General features: G+C 44.1%; 1 protein-coding gene across 3 annotated transcripts in view; it reads left to right on the top strand.

The window, feature by feature from the left end:
* AOAH (acyloxyacyl hydrolase (neutrophil)) overlaps positions 1 to 22,345 on the top strand; it is a 214,565-nt gene that overhangs the window by 178,547 nt on the left and 13,673 nt on the right. For all 3 annotated transcript variants that reach the window (XM_011950150.1, XM_011950151.1, XM_011950152.1), the window contains 6 exons: positions 393 to 429; positions 1,184 to 1,258; positions 9,389 to 9,561; positions 17,023 to 17,081; positions 17,160 to 17,219; positions 18,842 to 18,938. In XM_011950150.1, coding sequence (XP_011805540.1) covers positions 393 to 429; positions 1,184 to 1,258; positions 9,389 to 9,561; positions 17,023 to 17,081; positions 17,160 to 17,219; positions 18,842 to 18,938 — 501 coding nt within the window. The remainder of the gene's footprint in view (positions 1 to 392; positions 430 to 1,183; positions 1,259 to 9,388; positions 9,562 to 17,022; positions 17,082 to 17,159; positions 17,220 to 18,841; positions 18,939 to 22,345) is intronic.

Below are 22,345 nucleotides of genomic sequence, written 5' to 3' on the forward strand. Positions count from 1 at the left end.
GTAATTTTTGTAATATTCTTTGCATTTTCCTCTAATTCTTCAACTCATTCTTTAATATTTTCAGTAGTTTGTCTGTTTGGTAGTAGATACTTTTTTCTCACATCTACTAGAAGATTTACTCATGTATGCTTAGGAAATGTCTGAAGACCCATGAATCCAAAGAAATTTTGGTTTTGTAAACAAATAAACAGAAAAGCCCTTAAGGAGAGTTCCAGGATTAAACACTACAGAAGCTGATTGGAAGCAAATTATTTCCATCAATGTGTTGGTCAGAACAACCTTTGACCAAACAGTAATGCTGCTTTCATGAGTTCAGTCAATCAGACTCCCATACTGATAGTGTGAAATTGAACTCACTAACTTTAATTGTTTTCTTAATTTTAATTATTCAGGTGCATCTTCCCGAAACCTGAAAAAATTTATAGAAAGGTAAGTGGAAGATAAAAAGTTGTTTTTAATTTGGTTCCTCATTTTGAATAAGGAATGAAAACTCTGTTATTACCCCAAAATCATTTTTACTGAGCATAAATAGCTTGTTAGTCACTATCCAAACTCTAGAATATCACTCCTTGGGCCAGTGAGCATAGAAAGTGATTAATTTGCATATGTCCTCAAAGAAGGGTGATAAAAATGCATACAAAGTTGGTAAAACTTAGGTCTGACAGAAAAGGATGATGTCATATTCCTGCTTTATGAATAAGAAAACATTTTTTGTGCTTCTTTGGGGCTTGAAATTCAGAAGCAAGGCTTGAGTTGTCCTGACTGAAAGCCTCAAGAAGGCTTTGCCTTTTCAAAGTTGACTATGGGTCCACGGCTGCCAGGATATCCTAAGAACATGGACATAAGTAACCCAATAACTCACCTGTGCTTATTGATGCAATTGCTGTGAAAGATGCCAAGAAGATAGTATTGTGTCTATTTACCCAGGACCTCAATCCATTCTTTTCAGTTTTATGCATTTATGTGGCCTTTCTCTAATAGGCAAGTGGGACAATGATTATAGAGAATAAATGGGAAGTGGGAATGGTGGTTGGCTATACTAGAATGAAAGAAAAATAGCAAAAAGGTTGCCGTTGCCAAGAGGGTGATCATACCAAGATTTTCAAAGGCCCAGCCTGTGTCACTGGCTACATAGCTAGGTTTCCAAGTATCTGACTTTCAGATTCCGTCTATGCCTTCTCAGCTTGTCTAGAAACAAGATGTTGGACTATCCCGCCATCGTTATATATGCCATGATTGGAAATGATGTCTGCAATGGGTGAGTTATTGAGAAAAAGTGTTTTCAAGATTCTTTGACTCTGGGCTCTTCCCCACCCTCTCCTCACCAACTCCACTCCATTATAGCAGCCTGTTATTCAGCTGAATTTCTCTTATCTTAGAAGCACGGCTGGGCGCAGGGGCTCACACCTGTAATCCCAGCACTTTGGGAGGCTGAGGTGGGCAGATCACCTGAGGTCAGGAGTTTGAGAACAGCCTGGCCAACATAGTGAAACGCTGTCTCTACTAAAAATACAAAAATTATCTGGGCGTGGTGGTGTGTGCCTGTAATCCCAGATACATGAGAGGCTGAGGCAGCAGAATCACTTGAACCCAGCAGACAGAGGTTGCCGTGAGCCAAGATCATGCCACTGCACTGCAGCCTGAGTGACGGAGCAAGACTCTATGTCAAAAAAAAAAGCAAGTCCTAGACACATGTGAAATCAACAGTACCAATCTGTGACGCTGAAAGCTTCTTTTGAAAATATCTGCTCCATTAATTATCAACTCTGATGTAACAACAAATGGGTGCATCCTGATCAGTTGTATCACAAGAAATGTGCTACTACTGACTGAGAACCCAAGACTGGGAATTGTGATTTTTTAAATAAAATAAGGCAGAAGCACAGCTACCCCATAAGAACATCAATCTCACTCATATTCTGATCTACTTTCCTTCCTCATGTGGAAGAGACAGCTTAGACGCACAGACCTACAGCATTTGCAAAGAAACTGCGGAACTCATGGCCAATCCTATTTATGCCCATGGCCCATAGCAAGAAGGTAATTTTGCTAAACTGCTGATATTGGTAGTGACTTCAAAATGGTGAATTCCTTAGTTCCTATATAACATTTGGGGAGGTTTCTCAAAATCTGCGTACACCCCTAAGAATATGATGCATGTATGAATGCCATCTGTCCTGTGATTATGGCCAAAAAAAAAAATAGTGAGACAGGATTTAGAGCAACTCCCCAGTAGCAATAGCCACCCACTCACTATTTTAGGAAACAAGAAAGTAAGGCCAAAAGAAGTTCATGATTTGCCCGAGGCAACAGGGTTGATTCATGGCAGAGCTGGACTCCACCCCAACTGTGCTAGAAGTGGGCCGTACTGCTCACCCCCCCGTTTGCTTTCCTGTATTTCACTTGCCACGCTTTCCAAGCCTGTGCTCAAAACAAAACTCAATAGTATTGAAGTATGTTTGCCCACACAGATAAAATTCAGATGGCAAAGGAGATGCAGGCATAATCAGTGAAGTGCGTTCAGGGGAGGAGATGCCATAATAATCCAGAGACTCTGATATGCCAGATGTCACCTTGGTGCCCTTAGGCTGGTTTGCTGCTGGCCCCAGAACCCCAAGTTGGCCAAGGCTACATGCTTGGCACCAAGGTCTGTGAAGAGCCACCTGGGACTTTCCAGTAAACAGCAAACACCCTTTAAGGACTGCCATAAACCGAGAGGTACATCACTCTATATCATTCCATCCTCCCAGCAGCCCTAAGAGGCAAGGATGATTGTCCCATTTTACAGATGAGGAAACTGATTTGGCAAGGATAAGGAACTTGCCTGTTCTGGTATTGAGCGTCAAAGCTGGGAGCCAAACCAGGTTATCTAACCAAATTCCATTCCCTGTCTGTAGTTCACACTGTCTTATTTCCTCTTTGACTCACTCACTTTTTTAAGTATACGGTGAGCAACACGATATGCCAAGCACTGTGCCAGGCTCTAGGATATGGATACGATGGCAAAGAAGCCACAACCCCTGACATCAAGGAGCTAATGGAAGGAGAAACACCATGCTTCAGGCTCTAGCTGCCATCATGAAACAGAGCAAAGCTATGGTCAGATCAGTCATTGCTCCCCCAGCCCCCAGAGCATGTCCTTCCAGAGAGGAACAGAGAGCAAACTAACTATACTGAATAAAGAACATGTGCAGAAAGAGACTCTGGCTCCAAAAGCCAAAATCCCTGAAACTGTACTTTTCCAGCAAAACCTGCTTACCCAGACCCCTCCAGCACAGTCCTACTTTTCCTTTCCCAAAGAGCTAAAGGGCAGGCAGACATCAGCCAGAGACCTGTGCCAGCCTCTCCCCTGCTGGGGATCTGGGTAGAGAAGCAGCAAGCATTTGGGTGAAAGAACAGAGTTGGCAGTATGGGATGTCCCTGTGGTGCCCACTTTGTGATGTCCTGTGGAGGGGTTAAAAAAATAAAGACAGATGGCAACTATACCTCCCCATCTGCCAGAACGTCAAGGTGGAGTAGATTTCCCAAAATGAGCAAAGGAATTTTATAAAAAGCTCAAGCAGCAAGGAGTTACATAATAAGTCTGTCCTGGAACAAGTTTTAGGATATTTGCTTGACTTTTTTCTTTTCTTTTTCTATGACAATGCTAGCTCTTATTGAACTAACACATTTATGTGCTTTTTTCTCAATTCTCTAAACTCATCTAGTTACTCAACAAATACTGGTTAAATGAATGAGGGTCATGATTGGAAGATAGCTTTTAGCATCAGGAAGTCAAAAAGAAAGATCACGGAGAGAACCTGGCTTTCTCATTGTAACCCTGCTCAATTTGATTTAGGCTAACTCAGCTTCCTTTGCGCTTTTCCGATCACTGCCCTTGAGGGCTATATAATGTGAATGATATGAAAGGAGAAACATTCCTGTAAACAAGGCAAATGTTGGGGAGCTACAGTGGCAGAACCTTGGGGTGACAGAGGCAGTAGTGGGAAACGGGAATGGCCTCAGAACGTCCAATCATAAAGGCCAGTGACAACCCTTCGCCAGCATCCCAGTGCAGCATCCCTGAAATGAACATGGTAATTGCTGGAAATTCCACAGAATTATACAAGCATCTAGCACTAGCCCCATAAAAGGATATAGTTTCATTTGTTACAGTGGACAATCACAGGACAGATGGCATTCATACAAGCATCATATTCTTAGGAGTATACACAGAAAGTATAAATTATACATTTTCATCTTATAGAGAGAGCCAGGACCACCCACACAGGGTGTCTGTGCCTGTCTGCCCCCAACTATTGTTTTTCTTCAATGCCAATGCTTCAGGTTATGCCCTGGGCAGTTGACCAGCACTGCATTAAGAGGAAGCCAGCCGAGGCACTGACAGGTCACAGACCCCAAGGAGCCTGGACTAGTGAGAAACCATCCATGCTATTTATTCAGATGATAGAAAAGCCAGCAGGGAAGGGAATGGAAAGAGCTCCTGCTGCTCAGAGGAATTCTCTCTCCCAGACTCCTCAGTGAGGGACATGGGTAGCAAAGGGAATAATAAGGAGGTTCCAACCAACCAGCATGTTCCAGGCCACGCCCACTTTTAAGGGACGTTTAATGTATCTCTATGCATGGGGTAATATGGGAGGCCTCATCCCATTCCCAGTCTGTATCAAGATGCCCCTTCTCCCCAGCTACTCAGGAGGCTAAAGTGGGAGGATAGCTTGAGCCCAGGAGTTCAACCCTGCAGTGAGCTATAATCATACCACTGCCCTCCAGCCTGGGTGATAGAGCAAGACCCTGTCTCTCTTTAAAAAAAAAAAAAAAAAAAAAGGTATCTCTTCAAGGGGATTGGATGAGAGCCCAACAATGTGATTGCACCTGGCTGACATGAAGAAAAGGGCTAACTCTCTTACCTGGGTATTTCAAAAACACAAATGCTAGCTGTGAGTGAGGTGTGAGCACTTGACCACTACAGTGATCTGGGCTTTAGCTGTGGCTCCAGGAAGCTGGTTTTCTGCACATGCTGATCAGTTTCTTCCTTTAGAAGGGACACCTCTCTCTGGTACCGGCCAGGTGAAATCTGGCTGGCTTACCTGCCAGGGTAATGAAATGATCAGGCTTATTTTGCCTGATCAGACACAATTCATTAGGGCAGGACAGGCTTCAGAGTCACCCTCAGAAGTGAGGCTGTTCATCTGTTCCAAGCCTGGCCATGTGTTCCTGACATGTGTGAGAGCATGTCAGTGAGCACAAATTTCTCTCTCATTATTTTCCCCAGTGTGACCACTGTGCCCCAGGCTGGTTTTCACATCTTCTTTGTTAGCTGAGCACTCTTGATCTCTCACCTGTCCATCTGAGTGTCTGGGGTGAGCTCGCTGGTGTGTGAGAAAGGGCGCTGGGACCCTGGGGTGGGCAGACAAATCCGGGGTGGCAGGTGCCTGGGACACCTGGGTTGAAAAGGGTTAAACACCTTCAGCCCAGCCTATTCGTCCTTTGGCAGACACCAGAGAGACGAGACCTAGGAGATAGTTCTCAACCACTAGGGTTCTTTGGTCTCCAGAATACTAGCACAAAGTCTCCCCCAAACATCACCAGAGGAAAAAGAGTACACAGATCAAAATGGCATTGAAAACTTTTCAGAGGGCCGGGCGCGGTGGCTCGTGCCTGTAATCCCAGCACTTTGGGAGGCTGAGGCAGGCAGATCATGAGGCCAAAAGATTGACACCATCCTGGTCAACGTGGTGAAACTCTGTATCTACTAAAAATAGAAAAATTAGCTGGGTGTAGTGGTGCGCACCTGTAGTCCCAGCTACTCGGGAGGCTGGGGCAGGAGAATCACTTGAACCTGGGAGGCAGAGGTTGCAGTGAGCTGAGATTGCGCTACTGCACTCCAGCCTGGGTGACAGAGTGAGACTCCATCTCAAAAAAAAAAGAAAAGAAAAGAAAAGAAAAAAGAAAGGAAAACTTTTCAGGGACAGAAGTCAAAAGGCACCTTCTATGGCATCTGGAAGGGGTGATCGCCCCATGAGTCACATAGACTCCCTTGCCCTTACCTGAGCTAAGAGTTGGTTGATTTTGCTATGCAAATTAAAAGTAAATTATATAGTTGTACAAGGTGGAACAAAGGTAACTGGAGAATGTTTCATTAGCAACACCAAGGCTTCCATTTTTATTTCACTTAGCAACTAGCCATGTTGATTATGCTTGCTTAATTTGTGGGTGCCCTTTCATAAGTACAAATTAGCTCAGATTCTTCGTTTAGCATCAGGGTTGTGCCTCTAACCAAAAAAAATAATTATTTAATGGGGATTTGGGAAGACTTTGTCCATCTTAACTCATCTTGCCCTTATGTGGTTGGAGAACATTAGCTCAGCATAATTGCTTTGTGCCAAAGCATGGCTGTATCAGCAGGAAAAAAAAAAAAAAAAGTGTGGCAAGACAAAAGTGAATAGGCAGTGTGTGCCAGCTTTACCAACGACAGAAGAAAGGATATAGATACCCAACTTGCCTTTCATTTCACCCTTGCTGTCACACTTCAAACACACAGTGAATACAGAACCTGAGTACTTTGGGCAGGTTCTTCAGTGCTGCTTCTGTGCATATAGGAACCAAGCCAAAGCCCCTCCCCATGCTTCTGCTCTAGTAGGCAGGCAACCTAGTCACAAATTGCTGTAGCTGCTTTTTATCAGGTTAGGAAGATTTTTATTTTTAAAATAGTGTAATTTTTTTCCTGACAATGGAAAATATGAACTTAGCATGCAGTTCTACACCCTGAGAGTTTGTAAAATTAGACGTCTTTTTTTCTCCCCCCTTAGGAGACTCTAGCGATCCATTACATCGTTTTGAAGCACATACAACCAACCACAACTGCCACCCTACTGGCTACCCCCACAGCACCAAAAGTATTGTTGTAGTCAGCAATACTTTTTAGCCATGTTTCTATATTAATACATACAAATTACTTCTTTTTTTTTATTCAGGTGAAATTCACATAATGTAAGACTAACCATTCTAAAGCAAAAATTCAGGGGCATTCCCAGTTCACAATGTTGTGCAACCAATGATACCTAGTTATTTTATTCTTCTTAACAGCTATATAGAGTTCTATTGCACAGGTGTATCATAATTTATGTATTCAGGCTTCTGTCTTTTTCCAGTTACACACTACACCAAGCAGTATTGCAGTATTTGTATGCACATTTTTGCACATTTGTGGAAATGTTACTATAGGATAACTTCTTGAAAGTGAAATTCCAAGGTCAAAAGTTAAGCCAACTTCAAATTTGGATACATTTTGAAAAATTGACCTCCAAAAAGGCAGTGCCGATATTCATTCATGAGCTCCCTTAAAAGTGAGAATTATGGATCCCTGGGGGCCCCTTTCTGTCCCCTCTTCCCATATCACTTATGCCCCGGGTCCAGCCTCTGAGTGATGGACTTACTTTATCTGGTTCACAATCTGTCTTAAGTTCCCTAGAGCTGCCATAACAAAGTACCAAAACTGGATGACTCAAAATGCAGACATGTATTCCATCACAGTTCTGGATGCTGAAAGTCCAAAATCAAGGTGTCTGCGGGGCTATACTCCCTCTGAAAGCTCCAGGGAGAACTCCTTCCTTTTGTCTTTCCGCTTCTGATGGCTCCCAGCGATCCTCAGCACTCTTTGACTCATGACAGCTGTAACCCCAGTGTCTGATTCCGTCTTCACAAGGCCTTCCTCCTGGTATGTGTCTGTGTGTCCTCTCCTCTTATAAGGATTCAGTCATTGAGTTTAAGGCCCACACTAATTCAGCATGACCTCATCTTAACTAATGACAACCATAAAGACCCTATTTTCAAGTAATGTCACATTCTCAGGGACACTATTGAACCCACTATAGGATCATTAGGGAAACTGGAATTTTAAGTATGCAAAAGAGAAAGTAACACTGTAGCATTGTTCCATTTAGGGTAAAGACAAGCAGTTAGAGCCTAAAGAGTGGATGAAAACCCTAGAAAATTCTGTATTCTATTCCCGAGTTAATGCAGCTTAGGATCCTAATCCAAGTTTGATGTGTTCCTGAAGGTGTGTCCAAAAGTCAGTTGTACAAAGAAATGAACAATAATAAACATATACTAATGCCAAAAATATTTTAGCACCCTTTGCCTTTTAAACATAGCTTTCTTAAATAATTTCAACTTTTATTTTAGATTCAGGGGTACATGTGCCCATTTGTTGCACAGATATAGTATATGATGCTGAGGTTTGGAGTACAAATGACCTCCTCACCCAGGTGGTGAGCATAGCACCCAATTAAACATAACTTTAAATCAACCAATGGGTGCAATTTTAACATAACTTCAAATGATGTCTTTGCAGTATTTTGTACATTCCTTACTTCCCTTGCATACCAAATGAAAATAAGTAAGTCAGCTTAAATTCAATAAATGTCTGACTGATGGCAAAGATTCATCACTTTCAGCTCACTTAGGAGCTTCACCTTTGTCTGACATGCTTTGATTTTAGGACTGTGTCTCTCATAACTACTTTCAGCACTTTCTTTTTTTATTTTACTAACTTTTATGAAATAAGAAAATATAATTTAAAAAATCAAATACCCTCTATAGAACACAAGCACTACTGTATAAAGACAACAATGCAGGCTGGAATTGTTGGTTGGAAATGTTGCTGCAGGGTATAGCCTGGAATAGAAATCCATCAGGAAATGCATGCAAGTCCAAATCCAGTGCAGAAACTGAAGAATAAAAAGCAAGCTATAGTGCGGACATATAACTTGGTCAGTAAGATTCTGTTTCCTAACTGTGATACATTTGAAAAGTTTTAAAGACCTAATTACAGACCTCAAAGTGTCAAATAAATCATTAGCAATACCAGACCCCTTTCATTTCAAAAATTGTGTAAGTCAGGCCAGTGAGTTTATGCTACAGGAACAAAGGAACAAACGGCCCCTAAAATCTTAGTAGCATAAAGCAACAAATGTTTACGTCTCTCTCATACTGCTTGTCCATCAGAGATCACCACGGGACTCTGTTCCGAGATTCAGATTGGTGAAGCAGCTATTTAGAACATTGCCTATACCCATGCAAAGAAAAAGAGCATTCTAGAAGGTGTTTCATCACCAGATATGACACATGTCACTTCAGCTCACCACTCATTGGTTAGAACTAGTCACATAGTCCACTCAACCACAAGGAAGTCAGTAAGTACAGTCTGACTATGTGCCAGAAAGGTAGAAATCCAGGAATATTTTGCAAATAGCTCCAATGACCACCACATTCTGTGTGTGTGTGTGTGTGTGTGTGTGTGTGTGTGATGCATCTTGTATTTGCATGCAACTTGCATGCATCTATCCTTACAATCAACCAAGATATTTTCTATTTATTCCACCAACAGGAAGAGTGACCCAGTCCCAGCCATGACCACTCCTGAGAAACTCTACTCCAACGTCATGCAGACTCTGAAGCATCTAAATTCCCACCTGCCCGATGGCAGCCATGTTATTTTGTATGGCTTACCAGATGGAACCTTTCTCTGGGATAATTTGCACAACAGATATCATCCTCTCGGTATCAGTTTGAAGATTCTTTTACTCTTTAATAACATATGTATATACAGTTCAATGTATATATGGTTCAAACCATATAGAAATGTGCTTAAAATGCCATCATGGAACATGGGTCAGAGCTGATGAAGGCAAGAGCCCCCAGGTGCAGTATCTAAAGGTCATTATCCAGAGGTGAGCAGAATCAGATCCAAAGGCAGAAAGGGCAGAAGTAATTCACAAAGAACTAGGACACATCAAAAGGTAAGCACTCAAACCAGGAAATTCCTCTAACAGAAGGTGAAATGTAAAATGAGCCGAGGAAGCCCAAACAGGAGACAGACCCATGAGTCAAAGACGGATTTCTCTGAACCTCAGTGGTAAGTGCCTCCTGGTGGCCTGTTAGAATTCTCTAGAGCATGGTCCTCCAGCCTGCTCATTTCCTGCTTCTACACTGTCTTGGGGTCCTTAGCTCTGAAAGGCTTTAAAATGTTCCTGGAACTTTCTAGTGGCAACTCAAATATTCTTGGTACTGTACAAATAACATAAAAGTGCTAGTAATTCACATTAGGAAAGTGTGATCCTTAACCCTGTGAGATAGATGTTTTCATCAACCACAATAATTTCATTTCATAGATGAAAAAACCAACGCTCAGAGAGGTTAGGTAGCTTGCCAAATATCACAGAGTTCACTGAATATGTTGTAGCAGGGCTCTGCTTTCTGTATTTCAGAGGAGAATGTATTTATTAAGTGCCAACTATGTGCCAGGCACTGTTTTAGGCACAGGGTAACCAGCAGAAAACACAATAGTCCTAAGTTCCTGCCCACAGAAAGCTTATATTACAGTAGGACAATGACTCAAAAGTATGTCAGAAGGTGATAAATTGAGCAAGGAAGAAAATTGAGCAAGGAAGAGGAACAGGGAGCTGGCCTAGTCTTCCCTGATGAGCATCTATAAGAAGAGGCCTGGGTACCCTCCTCTCAGCCCCATATTGACAGCACCTGCACCAATCTATCATGAAGAAGGGGCTATCCTTTCCCTGGTGTTACCCCACTCACCTCCTGAGCCCAACCCACTAAAAGGTGCTGGCAGTCCAAGCACCTTCTTAGGAGTCAGGTGAGAAATTCAAAGAAGACCTGAAACTCATTCCTTCACGCCCTCCTTAGAGGGGGCAGGTGGGGAGCAAGATTTCCCATTTCAGGCCATCAAGAGCCTTTTCTTGCATATACAACTTTGTGTATATCTTTCCAGTCTTTCCTTGTCCTCTTCCTGCAGTCCCTGTCTAAGACAACCCCCCTACTTCTCCCTCAGGAAATTCTGCCTCTCCCCACCTGGGAAAAGAGTAAGGGTCCTTTAGCTAGCTCTCAAAGAGCTCTGGTCTCTTAATTGGAGGACCAATAGTGGACACCCACATTCCAGATTCTCCACCAATAAGGATGAAACCATTTTCCTTTTGAATTACTCATGTATCACAAATATTATTATCCAAGCAAAACACTGTCCAGCCTCACCTAAGTAGAGAGCATATTCTTCCTGTTCATGCAACTTTGACCACACCCCCTTAGAAATAACATGGTCACACATGGAACTTCACTCCATTCTGGGCTGCTTTGCATGTATTAAGGACACCAACCTTGCATGCGTGAAGGACACCAACCTGGGCTAAGAATGTCTCTTTGAACCACGGGATATGAAAATTGTACATCTGCCCTCAACTGATTCTTTCAGATTTCCAAATGTCTCTCCGACACTAAGAAATGCTTTGGAAAGAGAAGCTGGGGGCAGGGAATTTTGTTCCCAATTTACTCCATCACAGTAATAGCAACTTGACTTCCATTTTTCTGATTTCAAATCCTGTTTTCTTTTCATGAACTCTGGTTATGGCACCTCCATAAATTCTTTCCGATATGCCATGCAATTCACTTGATTTATGAGACATGTTTGGTTTCATAAATATGAGACCAAATGTAAGAATGACTCCATGTAATTTGGAAAGGACTGGAGGAAGGAAAAATGTGTGTAAGAATATAAGAATGAGGCCAGGCACGGTGCCATGCCTATAGTCTTAGCAATTTGGGAGGCTGAGGCGGGTGGATCAACTGAGGTCAAGAGTTCAAGTCAAGCCTGGCCAACATAGTGAAACCTTGTCTCTTCTAAAAATACAAAAATTAGCAGGGCGTGGTGGCACATGCCTGTGATCCCAGTTACTCAGGAGACTGAAGCAGGAGAATCGCTTGAACCCAGGAGGTGGAGGTTGCAGTGAGCCGATATCGCACCATTGCACTCCAGCCTTGGTGACAAGAGTGAAAAACAAACCAACCAACCAACAAACAAACAAAAACTCTGTCTAAAAAAAAAAAAGAATGTAAGAATGGTATGTAAGAATGACTCCATGCAATTTGGAAAGGACTGAGGGAAGAAAAAAGGATGATTGGGGGATTTGTCCACTTCTGTGGATTCTCTAGGCCAGTGGTTCTCAGCTGGGGGCAACCCACTCACCCCCACCCTGCTTTTATCACATCTGGAGATAGAAGAGGGGTGCAACTAGGCTGGGTAAAGTGGCTCATGCCTGTAATCCCAACACTTTGGGAGACCGAGGTGGGCGGATCACCTGAGGTCAGGAGTTCAAGGCCAGCCTGGCCAACATGGTGAAGCCCTGTCTCTACTAAAAGTACAAAAAAATTAGCCGGGCATGGTGGCAGGCGCCTGTAATCTAAGCTACTTGGGAGACTGAGGCAAGAGAATCGCTTGAACCCAGGAGGGGGAGGTTGTAGTGAGCTGAGATCACACCATTGTACTCCAGCCTGGGCAACAAGAGTGAAACTCAGTCTCAGAAGAAGAAGGGTGCAACTAGCATCTAGCAAATAGAGGCCAGGGGGTTTGCTAAACATCTACAATGCACGAGACAGCACCCCAAAATCAAGACAGTCATACAAGGTTAAGAGACTGCTCTAGACTTTGCCTTGTCCTTCTCAAGTGGACTCTTTCTGGCAGCTAATCACACCCTAGCATGTCACAGCACAAAATGGGAAGAAGAAAAAGATAGAACAAGTTTGTTCTATAGAAACATCAGTAGTTTTGAAAAAAAAATCCAATCAAGGAGAAAGCTGAAACCATCTAAAATTTGTTTGATGCTGATAAGTAATTATTCACATCCTAAATTATCTCTGCTGCCTGGTTGCCATGGAAAATAAATTATAAATTTCTCAACAAAGCATCAGGGTCCTTCCTAGAAAGGCTGGGGAAGTAGATGGGATTTGTCCAGCATCCCCAGGCCTCCTTTGACAGGACTCATAACTCACACAAGATGATAGACTGCAAGAGGGGGCCACATTAGGAAGGTGTGATTCTTAAAACAACCCTGTGAGATAGATGCTTTCATTAACCACAGTAATTTTATTTATTGCTCTTGCGCTGTCTCTCTTCTGCTCTCACCCCAAACCCCGTCTTTGGATCTTGAGCCAGCAGTGAAGCAGGGTTCGTGCTGGGCCAGCCTCAGGGTTTGGTTGCTCTGCCTAGGCCACCATAGATCTCATCTTAGTCAGCAGTTGGACACTCAAGTCTGATTCCTGGGCACCACGTTAAGGGTTGTGCTAAGGGTGCTGTGCAAAGAAAAAGAAGTAGGGGGAAGGGGACGAGTTCCATTTATTTGGGCCTAGAAATGTGGTGATCATAATGTCTAGACTTGACTTGGGCCACTTCTTAAAAATTAAGAAAGAGTTCAGGGAACAGAAGCATGGTAGGAGAACCCCTGGTCAGTGACACAGTCTCTGCTGCCTCCTTTCCCCTCAGAAGGACGGGCAGGAACTCAGCCTGAGCAACCAGTGAAGGCAGGGTTAGATGCCACAGCACCCACTCGGCAGGTCACAGGGGCCCAGAACAAGAGCAGGTGGCTGTCTCACTCTTGCCAGGGAAGAGGGGGTGACCAATCCCTCCTGGCATCCCTCCTCCTCAGCCAGATTCTACCCAGTCTGTCACTGGCTGCTGAGGGCTGGGGCATCCCACAAGCCTCTACTTGTCACTAAAATTCCTGGTGGGAGTTTATTGCCTTTGTAAGGAATTACCAGACAGCAAGCCTCACACACCGGGATTCTACTGGCATGGGTCTTTTGAGAAAAGTCAAGCTTGGCCAGTCACAAGTCCTCTCAGCCATGGTCTGTAATAAAGGCAATCATTCCAGAAATATCTCTGAGATTCCTATTCTGTGCTTTTGAGTAAAGATGACATAAGATGCAGTCTGTGTCCTCAAATGAGAGAGAAAAGACAGCTCTGCTGAGGAACGCAGCACATGGACCCTGATAGTGAACGTGCCGAGTGCCATGAGGATGGGCAAGTCACAGGCCTTCTGGGGCCATCCCAAGGCTTAGATGATAGGGAGGAAGCCAGGGACTCCTGGCTGCAAATTCATCTGCTAGTGGGCCTGCCTTGAAGGGCTTCTGCCACAAAACAGCAACTTCATCTTGTCCCAATTACTCTTAAACTTGAAACCAAATGCCTTTTTAAAATACCTTGGTGTTTCTATTTTATCACGTGCTTTCCCTCTGTCTGAATGAATGTGGTTTTAATACATTTACATGGCATTTCATGGAGCTGTGACTGATCTTTGTTGGTTCTAGGTTTCTATGGTACCTCAGATTTCAATTATGTTTCCAGAATTAAATAGTTACCAGAGACCCTGCCCTAAAGAAGTTGCAGATTACGAAGACAAAAGCCGACACTTAGCCAGGTGGAGAAGAACAGGCCTTTGATCTTCAGAGGAGCTTATGGCAAACACTGGGACAGTCCACTGGCTCCCCACAACACACACACAGGCACACAGACACACACACACACACACACACAGAGACACACACACAGATACACACATGCAGACACATACACACACACAGACACAGAAACACACAGAAACACAGAGAGACACAGACACAGAAACACACATACACAGACACACACGAAGACACACAGAGACACAGACACACAGACACACATGAAGACACACAGATACACATAGACAGAGCTCCTCAGCCCCTGGTGATTCCTGGCCACTGTGGGACAGTCCTCCTGGCCTGCCCCTGGGCTTTCTTGGTCAGCTTTCCTATCCAGATGGACTTGCTAACCAGGGAGTCACAGACACAACCTCTTTTCATGCACCCCATAGAGGTAGGATCAATAGGCCGAAATTACATTAAAGCAACAAAGATCAAAGCCAAAGCTTTAAAAGAAAGAGTGGGGGACCAACTGATGTTGCCAATAAAGCAGACAGTGTAAGAACCATTTCCCTCTTCCCCTCCTCGAAACCATCAGTCCATCGCAAGCACCCCTAGCCAATCTTCCACATGACCAGCCCCAGAGTCCCTACCCTCTAACAGGCAGAAACACCAGAGAGGAGGGACATTGACTCATTACAACTTTCCCAGGTTCTTCTAAATGCACCTAATGTGCCCTCATCCTGTTCAGCAGACCCAGCCACCCACATTGAGGATATTCCCTTTCTCAATCAGGTCCAGCTGGAGGTGGAGCCAGGAGACAGAGGGAAAGGGAGAGGGACTGAGGAGGTGCAGAAGCGGGGTACCCCTCAGGGTCTCATTGGGAACTGTGCTGGCCATCAGCAGAAGGACAGCAGGAGAGGGCGTCAGGCAGGGTGGAGCAAAGCCAAGGTGGGCCTTCATCCCCCAAGAGGAGTCAACAGTGAAGTTCCTGGTGTCACAGGAGCAGGACAAACTCCGGCCTCTCTGGATATCAGAGCAATCCAGGCCTGAAGGTGGGGAGGGGAGAGTGCACGGTCAGGCATGAGGTGCCACCTCCCATCAGGCTGCAGAGAGATGCTGCCCCTCAGTGGGAGGGGACACACCAGGGCCCAGAAGGGTGGCAGGGCCCCAGCCAGGCTACCTAAGTTTCACTATGAGGCCCCAGTTCCAACATAGAGACAAGATGACGCCAGGCACCAAGGCAAAAGCAGCCAGACACTGGACCCTCCCAGAAGGTGGGGAGGCAGAAGGTCACAACTCAGTGGCAGCTCCCAAAGGGGAAGAGCCAAGCCGGAAGAGCACATGGAGAACCCAGGGTGGGGAGTGGAGAAGGAAAACGTCAGTCAGTGCCGCTGAGACACATTCAGGAAGGGAGCAAATGACAAAAAGTACACATACACACACACACAAAATGGAACAAAGCCTCGGTGGGTAGAAGTAGGAACTTGGGGGAAAATGGGAGCTCAGTGTTGGACCCATAAAATGAGAGCAAGGACAAAAGCCGAGGGCTTGGGATTCATTTAAAATGTGAAGATACAGAAGCCTGTGCAGAAGACAGACCTGGCGGGTCACTGTGACTTTAATGGCCGTAATGAGCCTGTGGCTTTCCTGTCCTGGGACTCACTCACCCACACAGAGAGATAATAAATTTTTTCTCTATGACAAGAAAATTGAATCTATCTTCCAGTCTAGCTAACCAGAGGTATAAGTGAAAAATAAGACTGTGTTCTATCACCTTCAATCTTTCTCTTCATTCTGAGATAGGTTCCTATTATCTTCCTTTATGTTTTCAAGAGTGTGAGGAGTGTTAATGGATACAGTGTCAGTCATTCACCCCCGAGCTTTGGGGAGACCTGGATTTTGTGTGTCAGCCACAGCATGAAAGTCTAATTGCTTCGGGGGGAGTATATGCTGGAGGCGGGGTGGAGCAGTGTTGGAAGAGAGAAGAAATCACCCCCACAGATTCTGGGATTACAGCTGATGTTCAGAAAAACTGGATGAACCCTCATCTGGTACTTTTCACTTTGTTAGGTACCTCTGTAACCTGCACTAGAAAATAAGGGTGTCTACTAATTAGGGTCAAATAAGATATTCACTGGACAGCCCTTAATCCAGTGCCACAAAGGGAGACATGAGGTATTGCCTCCCCATCCCATGGGCCACCCGAGCATTTTGTACAGCTTTCAGCTCACCAACTGCAGGGAACTACGTGGTCAGAGCTTCAGATACTCAGAATGTCCTGCCAGGCCCTTGGCATGGCATAATTTGGTCAGACCTGAGCGTTCCATAAACCTCAAAAAGAGAATTAGGTCAACCGCCACCTCGAATGTTCCCTGTGCCCCATGCAGGGAGCGTTTCATACCATGGCCAGGAGAAAGTGCTGCTCTTAAAGGGCTTTATTCAAGGCATCCTGATTCATATTGAGCTGTAGGATACTTGGATTTCTTTTTCCTGAGTCCAGATGAGGCCAGTTCCCCCAGCCCCATCCTGGCCCATGCCCAGAGCTCTATACGGGAGTGAGTTCCTCAGGGCTCCTCCCCAAGTCTGGGTCTGAATTTCTAGAGGCTCAGAAAGGAGGAAAGCACAGGCATTCTTCAAGAGCAATGCTGCATGAAAAATCAGGGGAATCCCCTGGAAATAGCAACCTTCTGCAAGGGAGGCAGGGAAGCCCCCCAGTGTCTCTAAATGCTGCTATTGCTGAGTGCCTGCAATCTACCAGATCGTTCTGTTTTCCAGGCCAGCTAAATAAAGACGTGACCTATGAGCACTTGTACTCCTTCCTGAACTGCCTCCAGGTGAGCACTCACTAGCTTGCTTCAAGGCCTGCTTACCCACCCTGTTCCTCTGTAATCAAAGTGTTTTCCCGCTCTCAGGTCAGCCCCTGCCACGGCTGGATGTCTTCCAACAAGACGTTGCGGACTCTCACTTCAGAGGTACGACTGTCACAGCCCTTTTGATACCATCTTTGATCATTCTTTCCCCGTGTTTGCTGCAGAGTTTTCACTGGGGATGGGATCCTGGCAGGGGGATGGTCTCCAAGCTGGTGAATAACAAGATCAAACCTTCCAGGTGCTTGGGGAGCCAAGAGAACCTGGTGCACCCTGTCTCCTTCTGTCTCGCTCTGGGTCTGTCCTCTGCTGACTGTGTTTCTCAGCCACTGTCTCTCTCGTGTGTCCACATGTGTACACAAACACTCCCCTGCATGCACGTGCACACACACACACACACACACCTTTTAAAGCTGGTCCTAAGCATAGTTGTGGATTTGGAGAGAGTTGGTTGAGTTTGGCCCCTATGCATGACAGAAGTTCTCCCGAGGTAAATAAGAACCTTCCTCCCTTCTCTCAGGGAATCCATTGCTCAAAGAACATGGTTTGCACTTCTTTCACAGATGGTGAATAATCTCTTTGTAAAATACTTATTGAGGCCGGACGCAGTGGCTCACATCTGTAATCCCAGCACTTTGGGAGGCTAAGGTGGGAGGATCACTTGAGGTCAGGAGTTTGAGACCAGCCTGATCAACATGATGAAACCCCATCTCTACTAAAAATACAAAAATTAGCCAGGTGCCATGGTGGGCACCTGTAGTCCCAGCTGCTCAGGAGGCTGAGGCATGAGAATCACTTGAACCCAGGAGGCGGAGGTTGCAGTGAGCCAAGATCGCGCCATTGCATTCCAGCCTGGGCGACAGAGCAAGACCCTGTCTCAAAAACAAAAATGAACGAACAAAAGACTTATTGAATATTTTTTACATAAAAAGCATATTTCAATTTTTTGAACTTGGAGAACACAAAGAAAAATAAAGAAAAGTAACAAAGATCACCCAAAATTTCACCACCCAAAGTTAGTATATGTGTATGTCTTCCCATTACCACTTCCAGAGATCAATATATTTGGTTTTTTGCCTCCTTAGTATGAGAATGCACATACTCTTTTATGCTTTCCAGTGTTCATAAATTGTTTCTCCACACCATAATATTGTAACCATTCTAAAGTTTATACATGTGAATATATTATGATTTATTTCATCCTTTGGTGTTGGACATTTAGATTGTTTCCAAATTTATACTATGATAAATAGCATTGTGATGAACAATCGTATATCTAAAGATGTAAGTCTCTGTGTACATCTCTATTCCCTTGAGACAAATTCCTAGAAGAATTACTGGGCCAAAGGGTATGTCCATGTTTAAGGATTTGATCCATATTGCCAAATTGCTCTCTAGAAAAGTTAAGCTAATGACATTCTCATTCACCTACCCATGACAACATTCAATATCATGGTTATCTTACTTTTGCCAATCCCAAGGGTGGAAAAACTAGTATCACTAATTTACACTGATTCAATTCCTAAAGAATGTTAACATTTGTCGCATGTTCACTGGCCATTTGTATGTGACTAGAATTTAATGTGCAGAGCAGCTGTCTGCTGATGGCTTGGAGAAATGAAAGTAGAGTAGGATGGGGAAGATCGATTTCTTTCTTCTGCCTGAATTATGTCACTAAAGTCAAAGTCTAGATTTCATGGAATTCTGCCTGTTTCCTCTCTCTTCAGAGAGCAGAGCAACTCTCCAACACACTGAAAAAAATTGCAACCAGTGAGAAATTTACAAACTTCGATCTTTTCTACATGGATTTTGCCTTCCATGAAAGTAAGTAGCTTTGTTTGGGTGTTGACAGAAGATGAAAGCAGCAGCTAATTTAGGGCCTGGGCAGCTGGTGATAAGCCAGCAGGCCGCAGACTAGGCAGGATTACTCCTGCCTATTCTGACACACTAATAGCTCTCAGTATTGAAAAAAAGATAAAATGTGGGACTTTTTCTGAAAAGATTGGGCTCAGCATTACCTCTGTACTTCACCATCATTTTAGAATCCCTGATGCAATAGAGCCAGTGACTGGTTAGAAAGAGCTTTGGGCTAGCAACCTACAGGTTAATGCACTCACTAACCTGTTCTTGCCAGGTTAAAAGCCCTGGTTACCTGATGGATGTGACAGAAATGAGGGATATGGTGGCACCTCTCACAGTGGGCCCTGAAATACCCAGGGACTCAAGAGCAGTGCAGATTCCCACACTCCATATAGGATGAACTTAATCAGAATCTCTAAGGGAGGGACCAAAGAACTTGCCGGTGGCAAAGTGATCAACCCATGTCCGAACTTTCTGGAAAGACTATTACTAAGTTTCTTTTTTAGCATTCTGTCCAAACACTGGAGTCACTGCTGAGGGGTCACACAAAAACAGGCATGATTACTATAGCTACTGATTTACCCTTTACATCTTGAGTCTGAAAAAATATTGCTTATTGACTATAATCCTTCCTGATTCATTTTCATTGCTAAGCAATTTTTATACAAGAGCAAAGCCGCCTGTTGACTGCCAGATGAGATAATGCTAATGAAGGGTTTCACAGTGTAGGCGAAAGATGGAAGATTCCTCATCCAGAGTTTATCATCTCTGTCCCCCACCCCCAGTGCCCCCATCGTAGCATCTGGGTTGGAGCAGATGGCCATCATGAATTATCAAATATTACATTCGCTGACACATTTTGCATTGCAGACTCTAGTAGTTCAATTCCAAACATCCTTTCAACAAGACTGATCTCCCTTAACTAGATTTCCTGCCTAGGTGATACACATTTCTCTCATGGGGAGAGACATTTTGATAAATAACTTCTCATTAAAATGCAGAGTTGAAGACTCATTAATGAATTCCTGGTGTAAACAAATGCACCACCAAGTGATCTTTGATCATCGTCAACCTTGAATATAGATAAAGTTATTAAAAATATAATAATGTCTAACACTCACATGGGACTTTTTTTACTTTCCAAAGTGATCTCTAGCTCTGTCATTTATTATCTCTGGGATTGCAGGCAATTCTCTGAATATTTTAAACTCCCTTTCCAGCCCTGGAAATGGGGATACCATATCTTCCTAACAATTCTCTGTGATGATTGTATGAAGTAATGTGCCATCCTCCTAAATGTTATGCCTGTTACACAGAAAAGGTACCATTTCCTTACACCCTTGCTACTCAATGTATGCTTCTGGATAAGCAAAATCAACACCACCCAAGAGCTGGTTATAAATGCAGAGTTCCAGGGCCCACTCCAGACCTACCTAATCAGAACCTGCATTCAAACACAATCCACAGGTCATTTCTATGTCCATTACAGTTTAGTAAAGGGTTTGTGAGGCCGAAGTGGGAGGATCACTCAAGTCCAGGAGTTCAAGATCAGCCTGGGCAACATTGCGACACCCCATCTCTATGAAAATTTTTTTTTAATTAGCCAGGCATGGTGGTGCATGCCTGTAGTCCCAGCTACTCTGGAGGCTGAGATGGGGAGATCACTTGAGCCTGGGTGGTTGAGGCTACAGTGAACTGTGATCACATCACTGAACTCCAGCCTGGTTGACAGAGACCTCATCTCTGTAAAAATAAAAATAAAGTTTAATAAATGGAGCTCTAAAATGCCTCAAGATTAAGAGCTAGGTCAGTCATCAGATTTGTAAGTCCTGTTATGTGCCCGGAGCTATGAAGGTGCTGGGAACATAATTGTCAACAAAACAGAAGAGTCCTTATCTCTGTGGAGGATATAGAGAGAAGAGCTTTATTCTTGTCTGCCCAGAATTCCACTGGTGAATTGACATGCTTGGAAGCAGAGCCTCATCAGTCCTTTCTTGTCCTCACAACAATAATAAACGCAGTGAAAAAGCAAAAAGTTAAATTAAGCTGAACTGAACATTCTACAGCAACGTGGGAGAAGCCTCCTAGGCATTTCTCCATGGGGCCTTCTTCGTCTTCTCCTCAGGAAGTTAGTGGGCACCCCACTAGGGAAGGCATGTGAGAACAGTGGGACCACTGTGGGGCCCGCCCCCATGAACATCTGATACAGCACCTGCATTTGATGTCTAGGTGCCACCTTGTCCACCTCTGAAAGAGCTAGCTTTTCTGTCTGGTTTTGGGAAACTGTGGTAGTGTCCTGACTTAAGCTCAGGGTCAGGTACTGCAAAGGACATTTTTAACTTGAAATTTTAGCATTTTCCAAAGTAGCTGGAGGGATAATCCCCTCCAAGATCCATCTCCATGGGTAACCGCCCATGCCTGGGCAGCTCATCTTCCCAGAAACCCACCTCTTGTGGGTACAACGTGTGCTTATAGAAAGAGCCCAGAATTTACAACTGTGTTCCTATTCCAGCTCAGACACAGAATAGCTGGGTAGCCTCAAGTGAATTAAATAACCACCCAGCCTTTGTTTCCTTGTATGTAGGATAGAAATAACTAACCCATGTAAGGATTAAGTAAAACAAAACTTGTAAAGTTGTAAGGACTCAATAACTGCTAGTGGCCATCCTCCCACCCCCACCATCGTCAGTGTGTATGAAGCAACTCCTTCACTCCTGATGTCCAACCCACCCCCCAGCTCCATTCATGCCTCTGAAGTACTTTGAGTTCCTTCGCGGAAGGTATGGTAGAAATGCATCTCATTACCAAGAAGTAAAGTAATCTTTTATCAGAAATTAAAATCCTACAGAGTTATATCTTAAGTCTGCAATCCTGATAGTCCCATGAAAATCTCTCCTCTCATTTTGGTACTGTATGTGATCTGACCATTGTGTTAAAAATATTCTCATTTTTCATGATACTAAAATTCACAATTTCACATCCTTGTGACAGAGCAAATTGCAGTTGAGGGTCCCTGTCTCTTGAGGGTAGGCACAAGACCCATTCATTTTCCACCCTGGCAGCCTTAGTCCAGCACTGAAAGGTGATTGCTCATCTCCAAAGACTCTTTTTGTCTCTTGCTGACTCATTCTCCAACTGGTTATGAACTAAACAGAGGCAGCAACTTTTCCTCCCTTCAGGAAATGCCAACTTGAGCAGGTGATATTCTTTTTCTTTGTCTGCACCACACCTCCCCATAGAGGAAAGAAAATGCCACTTGGCTGACAAAGCCATTTTTACACTGACAGTTTAAATATATCTCCAGCTGCCCTCAGCTTCCCAGATAGCTCAATTGGAGTAAACCTGGCTCTTGGTTCCCCTCACCATGAATA

This window comes from Colobus angolensis, unplaced genomic scaffold (genome assembly GCF_000951035.1).
Source record: "Colobus angolensis palliatus isolate OR3802 unplaced genomic scaffold, Cang.pa_1.0 Scaffold302, whole genome shotgun sequence".
Lineage (NCBI taxonomy): Eukaryota > Metazoa > Chordata > Mammalia > Primates > Cercopithecidae > Colobus > Colobus angolensis.